Source organism: Phyllobates terribilis, unplaced genomic scaffold (genome assembly GCF_046119375.1).
Source record: "Phyllobates terribilis strain yellow unplaced genomic scaffold, ASM4611937v1 Scaffold_13__5_contigs__length_258822181, whole genome shotgun sequence".
NCBI classification, from domain to species: Eukaryota; Metazoa; Chordata; class Amphibia; order Anura; family Dendrobatidae; genus Phyllobates; species Phyllobates terribilis.
In genome coordinates, this window is record NW_027362773.1 from 120,006,620 (window position 1) to 120,024,203 (window position 17,584).

The following is a 17,584-nucleotide window of genomic DNA, read 5'->3' on the forward strand; positions in this document are numbered from 1 at the left end:
CATCTCAAGAATCAGGATGTTTCTCACCTTTGACTCGGCAAAAACTCTTACTGTCGCTCTTATTCATTCTCGTCTCGACTATTGCAACTCTCTACTAATCTGTCTTCCTCTTACTAAACTCTCCCCTCTAAAATCCGTCCTTAACGCATTTGCCAGGATCATATTCGTCGCCAACCGCTACACCGATGCCTCTTCCCTGTGCCATTCATTGCATTGGTTGCCCATCCAATATAGAGTTCAATTTAAACTTATCACTCTTACCCACAAAGCGCTCCATGCTTCAGCACCCCCCTACATCTCCTCCCTTGTCTCAGTCTACCACCCTACACGTGCCCTCCGTTCTGCCAATGACTTAAAACAAAAATCGTCTATAATCCGAACTTCCCATTCCCGTCTCCAAGATTTCTCGGGTGCTGCGCCAATTCTTTGGAATGCACTACCCAGGACAGTTCGATTAATTCCCAATATCCACAGTTTCAAGCGGACCCTAAAAACCCATTTCTTTAGACTGGCGTATCGCCTCCACACACTATCTGTCCGTCCCAGTTTTCCCCCATATTAAAATCTTCTTCAAATTCAGGTTCATACCAACCATGTACTTAATAGCCTCTGTCAGGACTGTACACATACTGGCTGGCGACCAGTCCATGTATTATTTATCCTATTTAGTATATCAAGGCTGCATTATATAATATATGTACATTTTTCCTTTTGTGTCTCCCCCATTTCCTCATAGACTGTAAGCTTGCGAGCAGGGCCCTCACTCCTTTTGATATGAGATATACTTATTCTGTATTGATCGTAAAAGTCCCCCCTAAAATTGTAATGTGCTGCGGAATATGTTGGCGCTATAAAAATAAAAATTATTATTATTATTATTATTATTAACGCGTCAACCAATACCCTGAATGTATCTCCCTTGGGGCTATTTCCTCAGTTGACACACTTTTCCATATGTTTTTGTGGATTTCTTATGGAATTATATATTATGGATGAAATTTTCTGAATAAAAATATATGTTTTATTGGAAGTGCTGGATCAACCGCCTCTGTTATATGGACTATAACTTTTAAACTAGCACTTTGGTGCTTTTTTTTTTATCTAACCCCTTTAACCATACACGGTATGCATAATTATTAGACAATTTGTATTTTTGATTATTAATTTTTATTCTATTATTGAACAACTCCAGTGCTGCAGGTCAATCCAAAAGGTTAATAAACCTGAATATTTAAGAAAGTAAAAAAGTGAGGTTTTGTCTTTCTTCGGAGAATATCTTTCTCTGCAGAATTATCGGGCAACTATTAGTGTGCAAAGTTATTATGCAACTAAATTAAAAATTTAAATCTTCCCATCACAATTGTTAATTTTCATTACATTTCTGACATACAAAAACTAATATATATATATATATATATATATATATATATATATATATATCAGTCACCAATATAGCCTCCCTTCTTTTCAATAACAGTCATAAACTCCATCCAAGCAGTCTGTCAGTTTCTTAATCTGTTAACGATCAACTTTTTGGGCAGCATCAACCGCAGCCTCCCAGACACTGATCAGAGAGACATCGCCAATGATAAGGAAAAGCATGGCACTTCTGGTCAGTAGATGCCAAAGTAGGATCCTATCCTGTGACACAGTAGATGTACTACTATATCTACTGTTCAGAGAGGTGACTGTTTTCCTTCCCGTTTAAGAAGGACCCACAATTTCTCTGTAGAGTTGTTCAGATGAGGAAGAGGCTATGTCATAATTCTTTTATCTTTAAGGCCTTTACTGGCAGGCGAGCAGTGGAGACTTCGATGCTGTGATGGAGCATTTTCCGGCAGGAAAATCGTGGTTTTCTTGAAAGATGCAGACTTTTTCCTGTACCACTGCTTGAAGAAAGTGTCTAAAAACTGGCAGTAGGTTTGGGAGTTGATTTAGAGTCCGTCTTCAACCCGAAAAAGTCTAACTAGCTCATCTTTACTAATACCAGCCTATAGCATTACTCCACCGCCAAGTTGCTGGTGTCAGAGTGGAAGTGGAGGGCTGTGCCCGTTACTAATGCAGCCAAGGGCCCATCCATCTGGTCCGTCAAGAGTCGCTCTTATTTCGTCAGTCCATAAAACCTTTGAAAAATTTGTCTTCAGATATTTCTTGGCCCAGGGCAATCCAGGGAGGTTGCAGTTCTGGAATATGTAACAATCCTAAAAGTCAATATCGACCCTTTTACAAGCCTTGCCACATGACTTAGGATAAGATGCCAGAACAAACTCCATTTGCAGACACCTGTTTCGGGAGTTTGCCCCTCATCTGTAGTTGCAAAGAGAACCAGAATGGCGATGGTAAAGGAAGAAGGCATCAATCAGTAAAAATTTGCTAAATTTACTGTGTACGTAATAGCTAAAGCTAAAGGGGTAGATAATCTTAAAAAAAAATACTGGCATGCTACTTTAAATTGGCATATAATACTGGAAGTCTGAAATGTGGGAAGAGGGCAGCTACGGAGATTTTTTTTTTAATCATTCCACTTCATCCTCTCTAATTGTATTTAACTTTTCTTTTCACAAAGCATGATTTCATTCATTCCCAAAATCACCATTGTAAATTTGTGCGCTTCCATTTGGTAGCACCTAATATAGTCATTAATAAAATATATTGGCAATAAAGATTGATATGCGTAGGTTGACAGGTTTGTCTCCAATTATACAAATGTCTGGCAATTTTGGGCAGGAGTGAATTGGAACTTCTACTATTAAGTAGATAATTAGTTGCCAAAAGTTTGATGCTTTTGGGCAGGACCACCAAGTTTAATACATTTGTACCAACAGCCTGGCTCCCTCTAAAACACAGTGGGTATACCAAAAAGTATATAGCATTCAGTCTAGTTGTACATCATATGTCCTCTGAAGTATTTAAGTGTACTTTATGATTTTAAACAGTACAGCAATGAGCATCATTATATTATTCTTAGAATTTATTAGACAAAGGAGCTTTCATGATTTTTTTGGAGCTTATGAACATCATAAATGAGTTTACCTGCTGAAGCCCCCCTCCTCTGTGAGCAGGTGTGGAGAGACACCAACAGAGAGTGGCTTTCACTCTGGTCTATCCAGCCTGTTAATGGATAACATGGTTGGCAGGAGAAATGTGTGACCTGGTGAGGTGTTACTTCATGTTAACAGCTAATCACCGGTGGCTACAGAAAAAGGTAATTTGCTAACCATTATGTTTTCCAAAGGGCTGTCTTTGAAGAACAAATCCTTTAAATCAGGATTCATGATTAACAAAATATGTATTAAAAACTACAATCATTGTTAATAATGGTATTTATTTTGGTGAGTATGCGTTTAATTTTCTTTTTTTAAAGTAACATGTCAGCAGGTTTTTGTTTTGTAATCTGAGAGCAGTATGATGTAGGGGCTGAGATTTTGATTCTAGGGATGTGTCACTTATTAGGCTGTGTGCTGCTGTTTTTTATAAAATCAGTGTTTTATCATCAGGAGATTATCATGAAAGTACTAGGTATCGCGTGCCTCCTAGTTAGCTGCTATATAACCACACTCCCACCACTGAGTAGCAGCTTTCTGTCAATGTACAGTGTACACAGAAAGCTGCCAATCAGTGTTGTGGGCGGTGTTATACGGGACTCACCATTCAGAGCTCTGCTAGATCTGCACTTACCAATTGCCATCTTCTCTGATTCCCAGTGACATTCTCATCTCTTCTGAACCACGTGTCTGCTATTCTGCTTATTAGCCCTATATGTGGATTGTAGATTGCTTTCTGAATTTAAATCTATGTGAGTCTCATAGACTTACATTGGGAAATTGAGAAAGTAATTACAGGTCCACCTAGAAGTTGCCATGTGAGCCAGGTAATCTGAATTGCTGTCAAATGATTCAGAAGAGGCTCAGAATGGTGCCGAAAATGGGAGAAGACATCAATCCATAAGTATTTAACCACATGCACATTACACTATATATATATATATATATATATATATATATATATACTGCTAAGCAGTAGGTAGCTACCGGGGGGCAGAAGGTGCACTCGCCCGGGCCCCATGCTCAGTAGGGGCCCACCCGGAACTATGCTATGCCGATATACTTACACAAAGCCAGGGCTGTACAGTGCTCCCTTTTCCCTGTGCTCAGAGGTATTCACGTCTCTTAGACGTGAATACCTCTGAGTAACACTGGAAGGAGGGGAGCGCTGGTCATCTCCCACCCCGAAGTGCAGTGGAGTGAAGAGGTCGCACACTGCTGACTTCATTACTCTGCTCTGCTGCTGTGATCACTAAGCCGCAGAGCGGCAAAGGAAAAAGGACATCTCTTGATTGCATGTTATGGGGCAGTGTGGAAAATTGTAAGAGGGAGCAGTGTGGGGGTGGGTGGACCAGATGGAGAAGTGTTGGGACAGTATGGAGAGGAGGGAACATGGGGGACATTATGGAGAAATGGGAGTGTTGGTGGACCATATGGAGAAATGGGTGTTCAATATGAAGAAGTGACGGGACAGTATGGAGAGGTGGGAGCGTAGGGGACAAAATGGGGGAACAGGTGGAGAATTGGGAGCGTCTGAGGACCATCTGGAGAAGTGAGACTATGGAGGATTGTATGGAGAAGTGGGGGACAATATGGAGAAGTGGGGGACATTATAGAAAGGTGGGGGGACCGCATTGGGAAATGGGAGCATGAGTGGACCATATGGAGTAGTGAGTATACAATATGAAGAAGTGGGAGGATAGTATGAAGAGGTGGGAGCATAGAGGACAATATGGAAAAATGGGGAAACAGGGTAGAGAATTTGGAGCAAGCGGGGACCATATGGAGAAGTGGGAGTGTGAGGGAATTGTATGGAGAAAAGGGGAACAGTATGTAGAGATGGGAGCGTGGGGGGACAGTATAGAGAGGTGAATGTGGGGGACAATATGGAGAAATGAGGGCACAGTACACAGTATGGAGTAGTGGGGGAACAGTATATAAAGATGGGAGCATGGCAGGATATGGAGAGGTTAGAGCTTTGGGGACAATATGGAGAAGTGGGGGCACAGTATGTATAGATAGGAGCGTGGGGGGGACATTATGGAGAGGTGACAGCCTGGGGGACAATATGAAGAAGCGAGGGCACAGTATGGAGAAGTGGGGGAACAGTATGTAAAGATGGGAGCATGGCAGGATATGGAGAGGTTAGAGCTTTGGGGCCAATATGGGGAAGTGGGGGCACAGTATGTAGAGATAGGAGCGTGGGGGGACAGTATGGAGAAATTAGAGCTTTGGGGACAATATGGAGAAGTTGGATTCATCTGCTGACAGTGGATCTGGTAATGGATTCATATACTGACCATGGTCCTGGTCGTGTACAAATGTACCAATCCATAACTGATAACAGGTTGTTACCCGGCTGAGGCGGTCACCTTTCTACCGCTGGTTCCCTACTGTGACTGTCACCCTGCTGTCGAAGTAGGAAAGGTAAGTGCCTTATAGAGCCGAAGGTTATAGGGACTTTTATTGTATATGAGGATAGTTAATGTGAAGGCACAGTATCTAGTGAGCAGTATGCAGAGGAGGAAAAGTGTGGTTCTAGTGCTGTATTCATCTACCGACAGTGGCTCTGGCACTGCATTCATTTACCAATAGTGGCTCTGGTGCTGCATTCATGTACTGACAGTCGCTCTGTGCATATGGGAGCTATGGGTCCACAATACTGTATATAGGGGAGCTGTGGGGACATCATACTCTGTATAATGGGGCTATGGGTCCACTATACTGTATATAGAGGAGCTGTATATTTGGGGACCCAGTGTACATTATTAAATGTTAAGTGGGCATTTAAGAAGCATTATTGTTATAGGGGCACTCAGAGTATCGCAACCTTCAAAGGGGCAAAATGTGGACACTTTTCTAAGGTATTTGTACAGTGCATTAATCTTTTCAAGGGAGAAATTTTATCATCTAGAGGGCACAAATGAGGCATTATTACTTTGTAAGGTACACAGTGTTGGGCATTATTATCCGGAGCAGTGAGAGGAGCACTGTTATTGTATTACACAGCAGGTGAAGTAATAGGGTTACATACAGCAGCAGCGGCTCAGTATTGGGGTATCAGCAGGATGAGGAGTTTGTGCAGGTTGGGGATAGATGGGGACAGGGCTGGAAATGTCAGAAGTCAAATGTGTTTTCGTTGTAATTTCTGAAGACGAGTCCTGGCTGGAAGAAGTTGTCATGTCGGTCTGGGCCAGATGGAAAAAAACGGGAAAATGAAAGACTCCATCAGAAAAAACGTCAGCTGTAAGTTGCTATGTATAACTGTAATTACTTGTATGGTCTGCAGGACTGGCATCTATCACTATATGTCACCATATGGCAGTAATATCAGTGTTGGTCTTTGTGTAGAGATTTATTTTCAGTAACAGCGCAGTCATCTGCTGAGGTTCCTCTATACCCATGATCAGGGTTCACCGCCATAGTTGTACACACGGTTACAGGTTAGGGACCCACTCAGATGTTTCCCCCTCCTCCCCCGAGCTGAACCCCCAGCTACGCCTCTGCTGTTAAGGGATTAGAGATTACATTGTTTTTCTGGAAATTCCCCTTTAGAAAAAAATTCTGTCTGTATCCCAAAAGGTCAGCCTTTGCCCCTCTTACTTCTCTCAATCCCTTGTCTGGCTACAAGACATCTGGTTGCCGCAGGAGCCTCCCCCATAAAGATCATTACCAGCCAAAGTATTGTGTAGATTAGTTAACTCCTGTTCTTGTAGCTATATTTTTATAGGACTTTTTATTTCAGATACCATTAAGAAAAACCTACATGTATCTCTGATAGACATGAAAGGACAGAGCAGTGCATGTGCAAAGGTCTTTCCGTTTCTATGTGAAGGGGCCTCAATCTTGACAGATGTGGGTTCCACTGGTGGGACTTGCAATTATTGAACATTATGGCACATCCTGTCAATATACTATAATATTCTATATGGAACAATCCTTTAACGAGAACCTGTCACCAGGTCAAAAGTGCCCAGTTTTTGCTCTTATTTTATTTCCACTGCTCCCGAGTATTCTACTTTTTTTAGTTTTAAAATCCAACTTACAATTCCAGAGATATGGGCCTTTTCCTTTGGTGCTATTTTTTTGTGATTAGCAAGGGGGCATGGGTCACAGGGTAATAGTGCAGAGTAGGCTAAAGACACGCCCCTGAGGACCCTGATAGCCACACCTACTTGTAAAGACCATACAAATTTGCAGTAAAAGGGCCCATATCTTTGGAACCATATGGTGGAGTAAAAGAAAAAAAAACACATTATACTCAGATGAAAGCAGGAATAAAAGAATAGCAAAATTGTCCACTTTTAACCTAGTGACATGTCCTCTTTAAACATAATTGTTGTTCTAAAAAGCATAGCTGCATAGCTTATGCACATCTTTTTATTCTGGAGTTATTAAAAAACACATACTGTATAAAACTGGCTATATATTTATAGAATAAAAACTTTCTGGTATGTGTTTGCACAATATACAATTGAAATATATTTTTATGCCAGGACTAATATAATATGAAATGCAATTCAGAGATTGGAAAATTTGCACATATACGTTGGAGATGTTAATGTTGATGATGAAGATGTTGGAAATTCAATGATGGCAGATTGTAACTTGGTTCTTTTAATCTATATTTAGGGTATTTTTATTTATTTCAATTTATTTTTTGCTAAAATTATTGAGATAATAGCAGAACCCATATATAGATATATATCTACATAGTTCTTTATTTATTTTACTCACTTATACAGCGCCATTAATTCCACAGCGCTTTACAGACATTATGGGCACTGTCCCCATTGGGGCTGACAATCTACATTCGCTATCAGTATGTCTTTGCAGTGTGGGAGGAAACTGGAGAACCGGGAGGAAACCCACGCAAACACGGGGAGAACATACAAACTCCTTGCAGATGTCGTCCTTGGTGGGATTTGAACCCAGGACCCCTGCCCATAGGTATTTATATACACTGCTCAAAAAAATAAAGGGAACACTCAAATAACACATCCTAGATCTGAATGAAATATTCTCATTGAATACTTTGTTCTGTACAAAGTTGAATGTGCTGACAACAAAATCACACAAAAATTATCAATGGAAATCAAATTTATTAACCAATGGAGGTCTGGATTTGGAGTCACCCCCAAAATTAAAGTGGAAAAACACACTACAGGCTGATCCAACTTTGATGTAATGTCCTTAAAACAAGTCAAAATGAGGCTCAGTATTGTGTGTGGCCTCCACGTGCCTGTATGACCTCCCTACAACGCCTGGACATGCTCCTGATGAGGTTGCGGATGGTCTGCTGTGGGATCTCCTCCCAGACCTGGACTAACGCATCCGCCAACTCCTGGACAGTCTGTGGTGCAACGTGACGTTGGTGGATGGAGCGAGACATGATGTCCCAGATGTGCTCAATCGGATTCAGGTCTGGGGAACGGACGGGCCAGTTCATAGCTTTAATGCCTTCATCTTGCAGGAACTGCTGACACACTCCAGCCACATGAGGTCTGGCATTGTCCTGCATTAGGAGGAACCCAGGGCCAACCGCACCAGCATATGGTCTCACAAGGAGTCTGAGGATCTCATCTCGGTACCTAATGGCAGTCAGGCTACCTCTGGCGAGCACATGGAGGGCTGTGCGGCCCTCCAAAGAAATTCCACCCCACACCATTACTGACCCACTGCCAAACCGATCATGCTGAAGGATGTTGCAGGCAGTAGATCGCTCTCCACGGCGTTTCCAGACTTTGTCACGTCTGTCACATGTGCTCAGTGTTAACCTGCTTTCATCTGTGAAGAGCACAGGGTGCCAGTGGCAACTTTTCCAATCCTGGTGTTCTGTGGCAAATGCCAAGCGTCCTGCACGGTGTTGGGCTGTGAGCACAACCCCCATCTGTGAATGTCGGGCTCTCATACCACCCTCATGGAGTTGGTTTCTGACCGTTTGTGCAGACACATGCACATTTGTGGCCTGCTGGAGGTCATTTTGCAGGGTTCTGGCAGTGCTCCTCCTGTTCCTCCTTGCACAAAGGCGGAGGTAGCGGTCCTGCTGCTGGGTTGTTGCCCTCCTATGGCTCCCTCCACATCTCCTGGTATCTGCTCCATGCTCTGGACACTGTGCTGACAGACACAGCTACCCTTCTTGCCACAGCTCGCATTGATGTGCCATCCTGGTGAACTGCACTACCTGAGCAACTTCTGTGGGTTGAACTGTAGACACCGCCTCATGCTACTGTACCTCTAGGGGTGAGAGCAATGGCAAAATGAAAAAGTGACCAAAACAAGAGCCAAAAAGGATGAGAACAGAGAAATGGTCTGTGGTTACCACCTGCAGAACCACTCCTTTATAGGGGGTATCTTGCTAATTGCCTATCATTTCTACCCGTTGTATGTTCCATTTGCAGAACAGCAAGAGAAATTGATTCACAATCAGTGTTGCTTCATAACTGGACAGGTAGATTTCACAGAAGATTGATTTACTTGGAGTTATATTCTGATGTTTAAGTGTTCCCTTTATTTTTTTGAGCAGTGTATAACAAAGTATTGAGATGAACTTTTGTAATTGACCAAATACTTATTTTCCACCAAAATTTGAAAAAAAATTCTTTCCAAATCAGACAATGTGATTTTCAGGATTTGTTTTCTCATTTTGTCTCTCATAGTTGAGGTCTACATATGATGTCAATTACAGGTCTCTCTCATCTTTTTAAGTGGGAGAACTTGCACAATTGGTGCCTGACTAAATACTTTTTTTCCCCACTGTATATACGATATAGATAGATAAAACACAGTGTGTCAACTACTCCATGTGTTGCAGAAAGACACAATGCTACAAGTCATTAGTGTGCGTTTGTGCTTTAATGTTTGTGAAAAGCAAGATATAAAGGCCAGTGATGTCACTTGATACCTCAAGGTTACAGAGCATCATCATTTCATTGTTACTCTGTCATTCACAATTGCCATTTTTTGTAGCTTTTGTCATTTTCAGTTCTCATTTTTGCATCGACACGGAAGATAATCATTTTTCTCCGATCTGATCCTTTAAATCTGCATATATGGAGGTCGGCTGCTCCATGTACGTTGTTGATTTGATTTCCAGCTAAATTACAAGTTACCAGATTAGAACCAATTCATGAGATGATATTTAATTGTGTCCCACAGGGGGAGAGAACACAACAGAGAATGGGAGAGGAGCTATAACATGACAGAGAGCGTGAGAGAGGATTCATCACACAGAGAAGGGAGGGTAGGTGGGAGATTAGAACAGTAAGAGATAGATGACTTATAATATTGACAGCAAGAAGCACATTTATAAAGGTTAGAAGGACAAGAATTACAGGGTGATGTTAAGCTAGTGTTTTATATAGTAGATTATCAGCCTGACATATATTAATGAAGTGAAGCCTGAGAATACAGGGGGATTACTTTATAAAACACCCAGCCTTTTCTAGTCTCCTTAGAGATCTGCATAATATACCTACTTCCACAGATGGAGCATGCTGGTAGCTCTCCATGGTGCTGCACTTCTCTCTCTGTTCTTATATAAACTGGATGCTGATTGCTATTGTTCTGCATCTACCATTGCTTTTATATTCCTCTCTCTCTTTTCTCCAGAATTGCTCACAAATTGTACCTTTTTTTTTTTTTTTTCTTTTAGTGGATGGATGCATACATCGGGCAGCAGGCTCACTCCTGAAACTAGAATGCAGCTCTTTGGGAGGGTGTGAGACTGGACAAGCAAAAATGACCTGTGGCTACCTTTTGCCTGCCAAGTGTGAGTGTGGACTTGAACTATTTTTTTTTAGATTTAGATTTATTTATTATGCTTACTTATATAGTGCCATCATATTCTGCAACGCTTTACAGACACTGTCCCCATGGGTGCTCACAATCTACATTCCCTATCAGTACAAGGAGTGTGGAAGAAAACCGGAGGATCCGGAGAAAACTCATGCAAACATGGGGAGAACATACAAATTCCTTGCAGATGTTGTCCTTGGTGGGAGCCCAACACTGCAAACCACTGAGCCACTTAGTATTTTTTTTTTTCATAAAGTCATATAGGACACTTGTTTGACGAATTGTCTATCTGATTGTAATTTATACCTTGTTACTAATGTTTTATGCCAACTATAAACTATTGTTTTTGAGTCATCTCAGCAAGAAGCACAGTCTTGAAACCTTAGCTTTTTGCTTTCACAAATACTGGTATGGAGCAATATTCGTCAATGCTTCTAAGTCAAGTGCCCCCTACTCAAATAAATTATATCAAATTATGCCCATGGCTATGATCCTACATAGGGCTGCACTTGCTAAAAGCACAGTATGAGGACTGTGTGAGTACCTTATAGATGTAGTACCATGGAGACATGACATGCACCGACAAGAGCACACATATCACGGGTTCTGTACCTTCCACCTAGAGGAGCAGCACGTCACTTACTACATATGCTGCATTGTTTTTCTGCTAAAAGGTAATTTTGTGGCTCATTCTCCTTAGATGTCATTCACACAGTGGGGCCCGTGGCACAGGGTAATCCAAGTCCCAGCCAGAAGGAGGAGCTGATGAATTGCTACAATAACAGCATGTACCTGGCGTCTGAGAACAAGCTGCGCACCGTGGTGAGAGACAGGCGTCAACAGCCGTTCACTTTCATTAGTCCCTAGGTGTAAAATTTGCATTTATTCTCCTTTTTTTTATATGACTACTAGCATGTTCGATTGAAATATTTTTATCTCTACAGAATTAATATTTCATCCACCTATTTGATATGAGTAAATGATGCAAAGTGATACACCAACATATATTATTTATGATACTTATATTTTAATCGCTATTGTCACATAGAGTTTTGTTTATTACATCTGCTTATATAGTGTCATCATATTCCACAGTGCTTTGTAGACATTGTCACTGATCACAATCTGTATTCCCTATCAGTGTGACTTTGGAGTGTGGGAGGAAACCCACACAAACACGGGGAGAACATACAAACTCCTTGCAGTTGTTGTCCTTGGTGGGATTTGAACCCAGGACCCCAGCGCTGCAAAGCAACAATACTAATAACTGAGCTGCCCTTATGTATAATCTTCTTCTTGATCAACAGGAGTGGGAAAGTTGGAACAGTCAGTACTTTGAGGACTTGAAATCACAAAATGCTGCTTAGTATAGATATAACGGATAGAGTGCCAGTCCTCCATGAATACCTAACTCCCTCCCACTCCATTATACACATTTATACCAATAAAGTTGACCTCTGTAACGCTATAGCATATAAACATTAAATATATGAAATTTGAATTGCATTACTGCTCTAGAAAATAGGAAAAAATGAAGATACTTAGCACATAATTTGGCCAATTCATGCATGCCCTGCAGCCACGGTAAGGCAACCTTCTATGCTGGGAACCTATCCTAATGTGATTCCTCTCCTGGTGTGAAGCCTGCATTTATATGAGTAGGTAGGATCCTGCCCAGGAGAGGAATCACATTAGGATAGGTTCCCAGCAAAGAAGGTCGCCTTGCCGTGCCTGCTGGACATGCATGAATTGGCCAAATTATGTGCTAAATATCTTCATTTTTTCTATTTTATAGAGTAATGCAATTCAAATTTCATATATTCCCTGTTTGCATGCTATAGCGTTACAGAGTGCAACTTTATTTGTTAGTTATGTATGGAGATGGCTATTCTTAGTATGTACCTGTACACACTAGAGCAACAAAAAGTGTCATACTTTTATGTACGTTAAGCAGCAGATGTCATGTATCATACAACTGACATCCTGAAAAAGTAGGCATGAAAAAATGATGCAAAATCATTTGAATATCCAAAAAGGGAAAAAAAGTTACCACTCCTTATAACAAGTGTACAAAACAAAAAACGATGTGCCTGGTTAGGAACTGGGGGTAAATGGCTTGGTTAATATTAGGCTTAGTAGCCAGACTGAAAATTGCAAGATTTTAGGATATTTTTTTTTATTACAGATAGAAAGTAAAACAACATTATCAACATATAAAAAATACATGTGTAATAGTGTTGAACGAGTGTGCTCATTTAACTTTTTAAACGAGCACGCTCGGATGCTCGCCGAGTAGTTTCGGTGTGCTTGGCATCTATGTTTGAGCCGCCGTGGCTGCAAGTGTCACGGCTGTTAGACAGCTATGACACATGCATGGATTGCCTGTTTGTTAGGCTATCCCTGCATGTGCTGCAGCTGTCTAACAGCCGCGACACATGCAGCCGCAGCAGCTCAAACATAGATGCCGAGCATGCCGAAACTACTCGGCGAGCACCCGAGCATGTTCGTTTAAAGGATTAAACGAGCACACTCGCTCAACACTAATGTTTAACATAAAAAACTTTATTTAAACAATTAATTTTCTGTTGACATATTCCTTTTAATCTAACAGGAATTCAGTGAGATTTAATCTATAAAGACATTGAAATTGTTAACACCGATCTGGACCATAATGCAAGATGTAACTCCAGATTAGTAAAAATCAAACTCATGCAATATATTTGCAAAGTTCCTTATCTTTCTAGGTTGATTGTATCTACATATATAATAACTATAAAATACATTCAAAGAAATATTAATTATTCTCCAAAAGAGGCGCACCAGGTGTCATAATTTTTAAAGATTTCAGATTAATGAAGAGATAGTGAATGAATATTACGGTAATTACTTCCGAAAGTCTTGTGATATCTTAAGTCATCAGGTAGTTCTGTTCCTCCAATGACTGGGCTTTGATCTAGTAACTATATGTTCTGTTATAAATAAATGGCTGGCTGCCATAAGAAATGTGTAAATTTCTCTGTTAGTTAATTGGCCCCTGTATTATACCTATCTCTGATTAATATGTTTGATCTTAATATGATTGATTATAGGTGAGCCATTCATAGCCTTTTAGTCCGAGGTTGTTAATTGTTATTTTATAATATGCCCCTATATTTTAAATAAGCCCCTATACCTCACTATTCAATGTGCTGCCATAATCATTACTTATTAACAGTTATATATGACTTGATCTATATGCATTTTAGGTTATTGCTATCTTCCCTGCTGGGGTACAGTCCAAGTTTTAGCAAAAACAAAGATAAACACAAACCATAAATTGATCGTATGAACAAGCTCCACTAGTCTAAGGCTATGTGCACACAAATTATTTGAGGCGGACAAAGTTTTCTAGTGGAAACCGTTTTAGGTAACTCACCCACTTTGGGGAGTTTTTGGAGCATTTTTTTTTAGTTTTCTGAAATGATGTTGATGAATTTTTTAAGCCTTTTGGAAAAGTTTTTTTTTTCTGCAGCCTTTTGATTGAACAGTGCTTAGATTGAAGCAGATTTCAACAGGAGTTGCTTCAAAGAAGAAGTGATGTGCGCTATATTTTCTTCAGGTTTTGAAAACCTGAAGTGGGAAAAAGAAGGGTTCAGATGGACATACTGAAAAAAACAGACTACTCGCCTTTATATTGCATGTATTATTCTAGTTCGGGAAATGGACCAAAGTAGTGCATTCTGCAATTTTTTTTCCAATGGTCTATGTGGACAATCTGCCAGACACACTGGCTATAAGGCTATGTGCCCACGATGCAGAAATGCTCCGGATTTTTTCCTGAGCGTTTCTGCATCTCCCTGGCAGAAAAAACGCATGCGGATTGTACATGCGGATTTTACATGCGTTTTCCTGCCAGGGACATGCGGATGTGAAGCGTTCTTCACATGCATTTCCGCATGCGGGTTATCAAGCGCTTTCCAAGCGATTTTAGCATCATTTGGAAAGTGCTTGACAACTTGGTCACACTATATACAGTACAGACCCAAAGTTTGGACACACCTTCTCATTTAAAGATTTTTCTGCATTTTCATGACTATGAAAATTGTACATTCACACTGAAGGCATCAAAACTATGAATTAACACATGTGGAATTATATACTTAACAAAAAAGTGTGAAACAACTGAAAATATGTCTTATATTCTACGTTCTTCAAAGTAGCCACCTTTTGCTTTGATGACTGCTTTGCACACTCTTGGCATTCTCTTGATAAGCTTCAAGAGGTAGTCACCGGAAATGGTCTTCCAACAATCTTGAAGGAGTTTCCAGAGATGCTTAGCACTTGTTGGCCCTTTTGCCTTCACTCTGCAGTCCAGCTCACCCCAAACCATCTCGATCGGGTTCAGGTCTGGTGACTGTGGAGGCCAGGTCATCAGGCGTAGCACCCCATCACTCTCCTTCTTGGTCAAATAGCCCTTACACAGCCTGGAGGTGTGTTTGAGGTCATTGTCCTGTTGAAAAATAAATGATGGTCCAACTAAACGCAAACCGGATGGAATAGCATGCCGCTGCAAGATGCTGTGGTAGCCATGCTGGTTCAGTATGCCTTCAATTTTGAATAAATCCCCAATAGTTTCACTAGCAAAGCACCCCCACACCATCACACCACTTCCTCAATGCTGCTTGGTGGGAACCAGGCATGTAGAGTCCATCTGTTCACCTTTAATGCATTGCACAAAGACACGGTGGTTGGAACCAAAGATCTCAAATTTGGACTCATCAGACCAAAGCACAGATTTCCACTGGTCCAATGTCCATTCCTTGTGTTCTTTAGCCCAAGCAAGTCTCTTCTGCTTGTTTCCTGTCCTTAACAGTGGTTTCCTACCAGCTATTTTACCACGAAGGCCTGCTGCACAAAGTCTCCTCTTAACAGTTGTTGTAGAGATATGTCTGCTGCTAGAACTCTGTGTGGCATTGACCTGGTCTCTAATCTGAGCTGCTGTTAACCTGAGATTTCTGAGGCTGGTGATTCGGATAAACTTATCCTCAGAAGCAGAGGTGACTCTTGGTCTTCCTTTCCTGGGGCGGTCCTCATGTGAGCCAGTTTCTTTGTAGCGCTTGATAGTTTTTGCAACTGCACTTGGGGACACTTTCAAAGTTTTCCCAATTTTTCGCACTGACTGACCTTCAATTCTTAAAGTAATGATGGCCACTCATTTTTCTTTACTTAGAATTTGTATTATGGCAAGAAAAAAGTAGCTAACAGTCTATTAAGTAAGACTATCAGCTGTGTATCCACCAGACTTCTGCACAGCACAACTGATGGTCCCAACCCCATTTATAAGGCAAGAAATCCCACTTATTAAACCAGACAGGGCACACCTGTGAAGTGAAAACCATTTCCGGTGACTACCTCTTGAAGCTCATCAAGAGAATGCCAAGAGTGTGCAAAGCAGTCATCAAAGCAAAAGGTGGCTACTTTGAAGAACCTAGAATATAAGACATATTTTCAGTTGTTTCCAAATTTTTTGTTAAGTATATAATTCCACATGTGTTAATTCATAGTTTTGATGCCTTCAGTGTGAATGTACAAATTTCATAGTCATGAAAAAACAGAAAAATCTTTAAATGAGATGGTGTGTCCAAACTTTTGGTCTGTACTGTACATCCATGTAAATGGCATGGATTTATATAGTGTGACCGAAAGAATGGTAAAAAATAAAAAATAAATATATACTTACCTTCTGATGGCCCCCGGTGTCCCTGTCTTGGCTTGTCGGCAGCTCGCGGTAGACTAAAGGACCTGCCGACGTCAGCGGTCGCGTGACCCCTCACATGACTGAATGACGTCACCGCAGATCCTTTTAGTCTACCGCGAGCTGCCGGCAAGCCGAGACAAGGACACTGGGGGCCATCAGAAGGTGAGTATAATATTTATTTTTTATTTTATTCTTTTTTTTTACAGGTTCTATGGTACCCGGGTCCAGAGGAGAGTCTCCTCTTCTCCAAACTCGGGTGCCATCCGAACATTGAAACGCATGATATCCGCATGTACAGATGCAGTGATGCGGATTCCATGCGTTCCAATGCAAGTCAATGGCGGCGAAAACGCAGCGCTTCCGCAAAATAATTGGTAGTGCTGCGGATTTTTCTGCAATGATAATCCACAGCGGAAATTTCCGCAGCATGTGCACAGCATATGCGGATTATCATTGGGGGACATGGCAGGCCTTCTACCATGCGTTATTTAAGCGTTTCTGCAGCGGAATTGCGCTGCGGAAACGCTTAAAAAACGCATAGTGAGCACACAGCCTAATAGATCCGTGTGCAGTCCGTGGCACACATGGACTGATTGTGAACTGAACGAGCCCTTATGCTTCCTGCAATCAGTATGCAATTAGAAGCACGTGTGGAGCGAATTATCTGAGCATGCTGTGTGCTCCTTTCATACAATGTCTAGCTCGCAGATTAATCACATGTCCTAATCCTTCCCCTTTCTCATACACATTACATTGGATTTATATATTCTGCACACCTCATTTTATGCAACAAAAAAACTGTGCATTTTTATTTCTTCCACAACTGAACAGAACAGTAAATAGGTAGATACCACTTCACATGAGATTGAGGACCCTTTTTTTTTTTTTAACTAATTTACTGGGTCCCTGGATTTGCCTTGATTGCAAATGTATCTGTTGCAGCAAGTTACCATAAGGCCACGTTCAGTATTTGGTCAGTATTTTACATCAGTATTTGTAAGCTAAA

General features: G+C 41.1%; 1 protein-coding gene across 2 annotated transcripts in view; it reads left to right on the plus strand.

Annotated features, from left to right (window-relative positions):
* Positions 1 to 17,584, plus strand: part of MACROD1 (mono-ADP ribosylhydrolase 1) — a 912,057-nt gene that overhangs the window by 874,345 nt on the left and 20,128 nt on the right. For both annotated transcript variants that reach the window (XM_073659510.1, XM_073659509.1), the window contains exons 5-6: positions 10,699 to 10,815; positions 11,542 to 11,663. In XM_073659510.1, the coding sequence (XP_073515611.1) occupies positions 10,699 to 10,815; positions 11,542 to 11,663 (239 nt within the window). The remainder of the gene's footprint in view (positions 1 to 10,698; positions 10,816 to 11,541; positions 11,664 to 17,584) is intronic.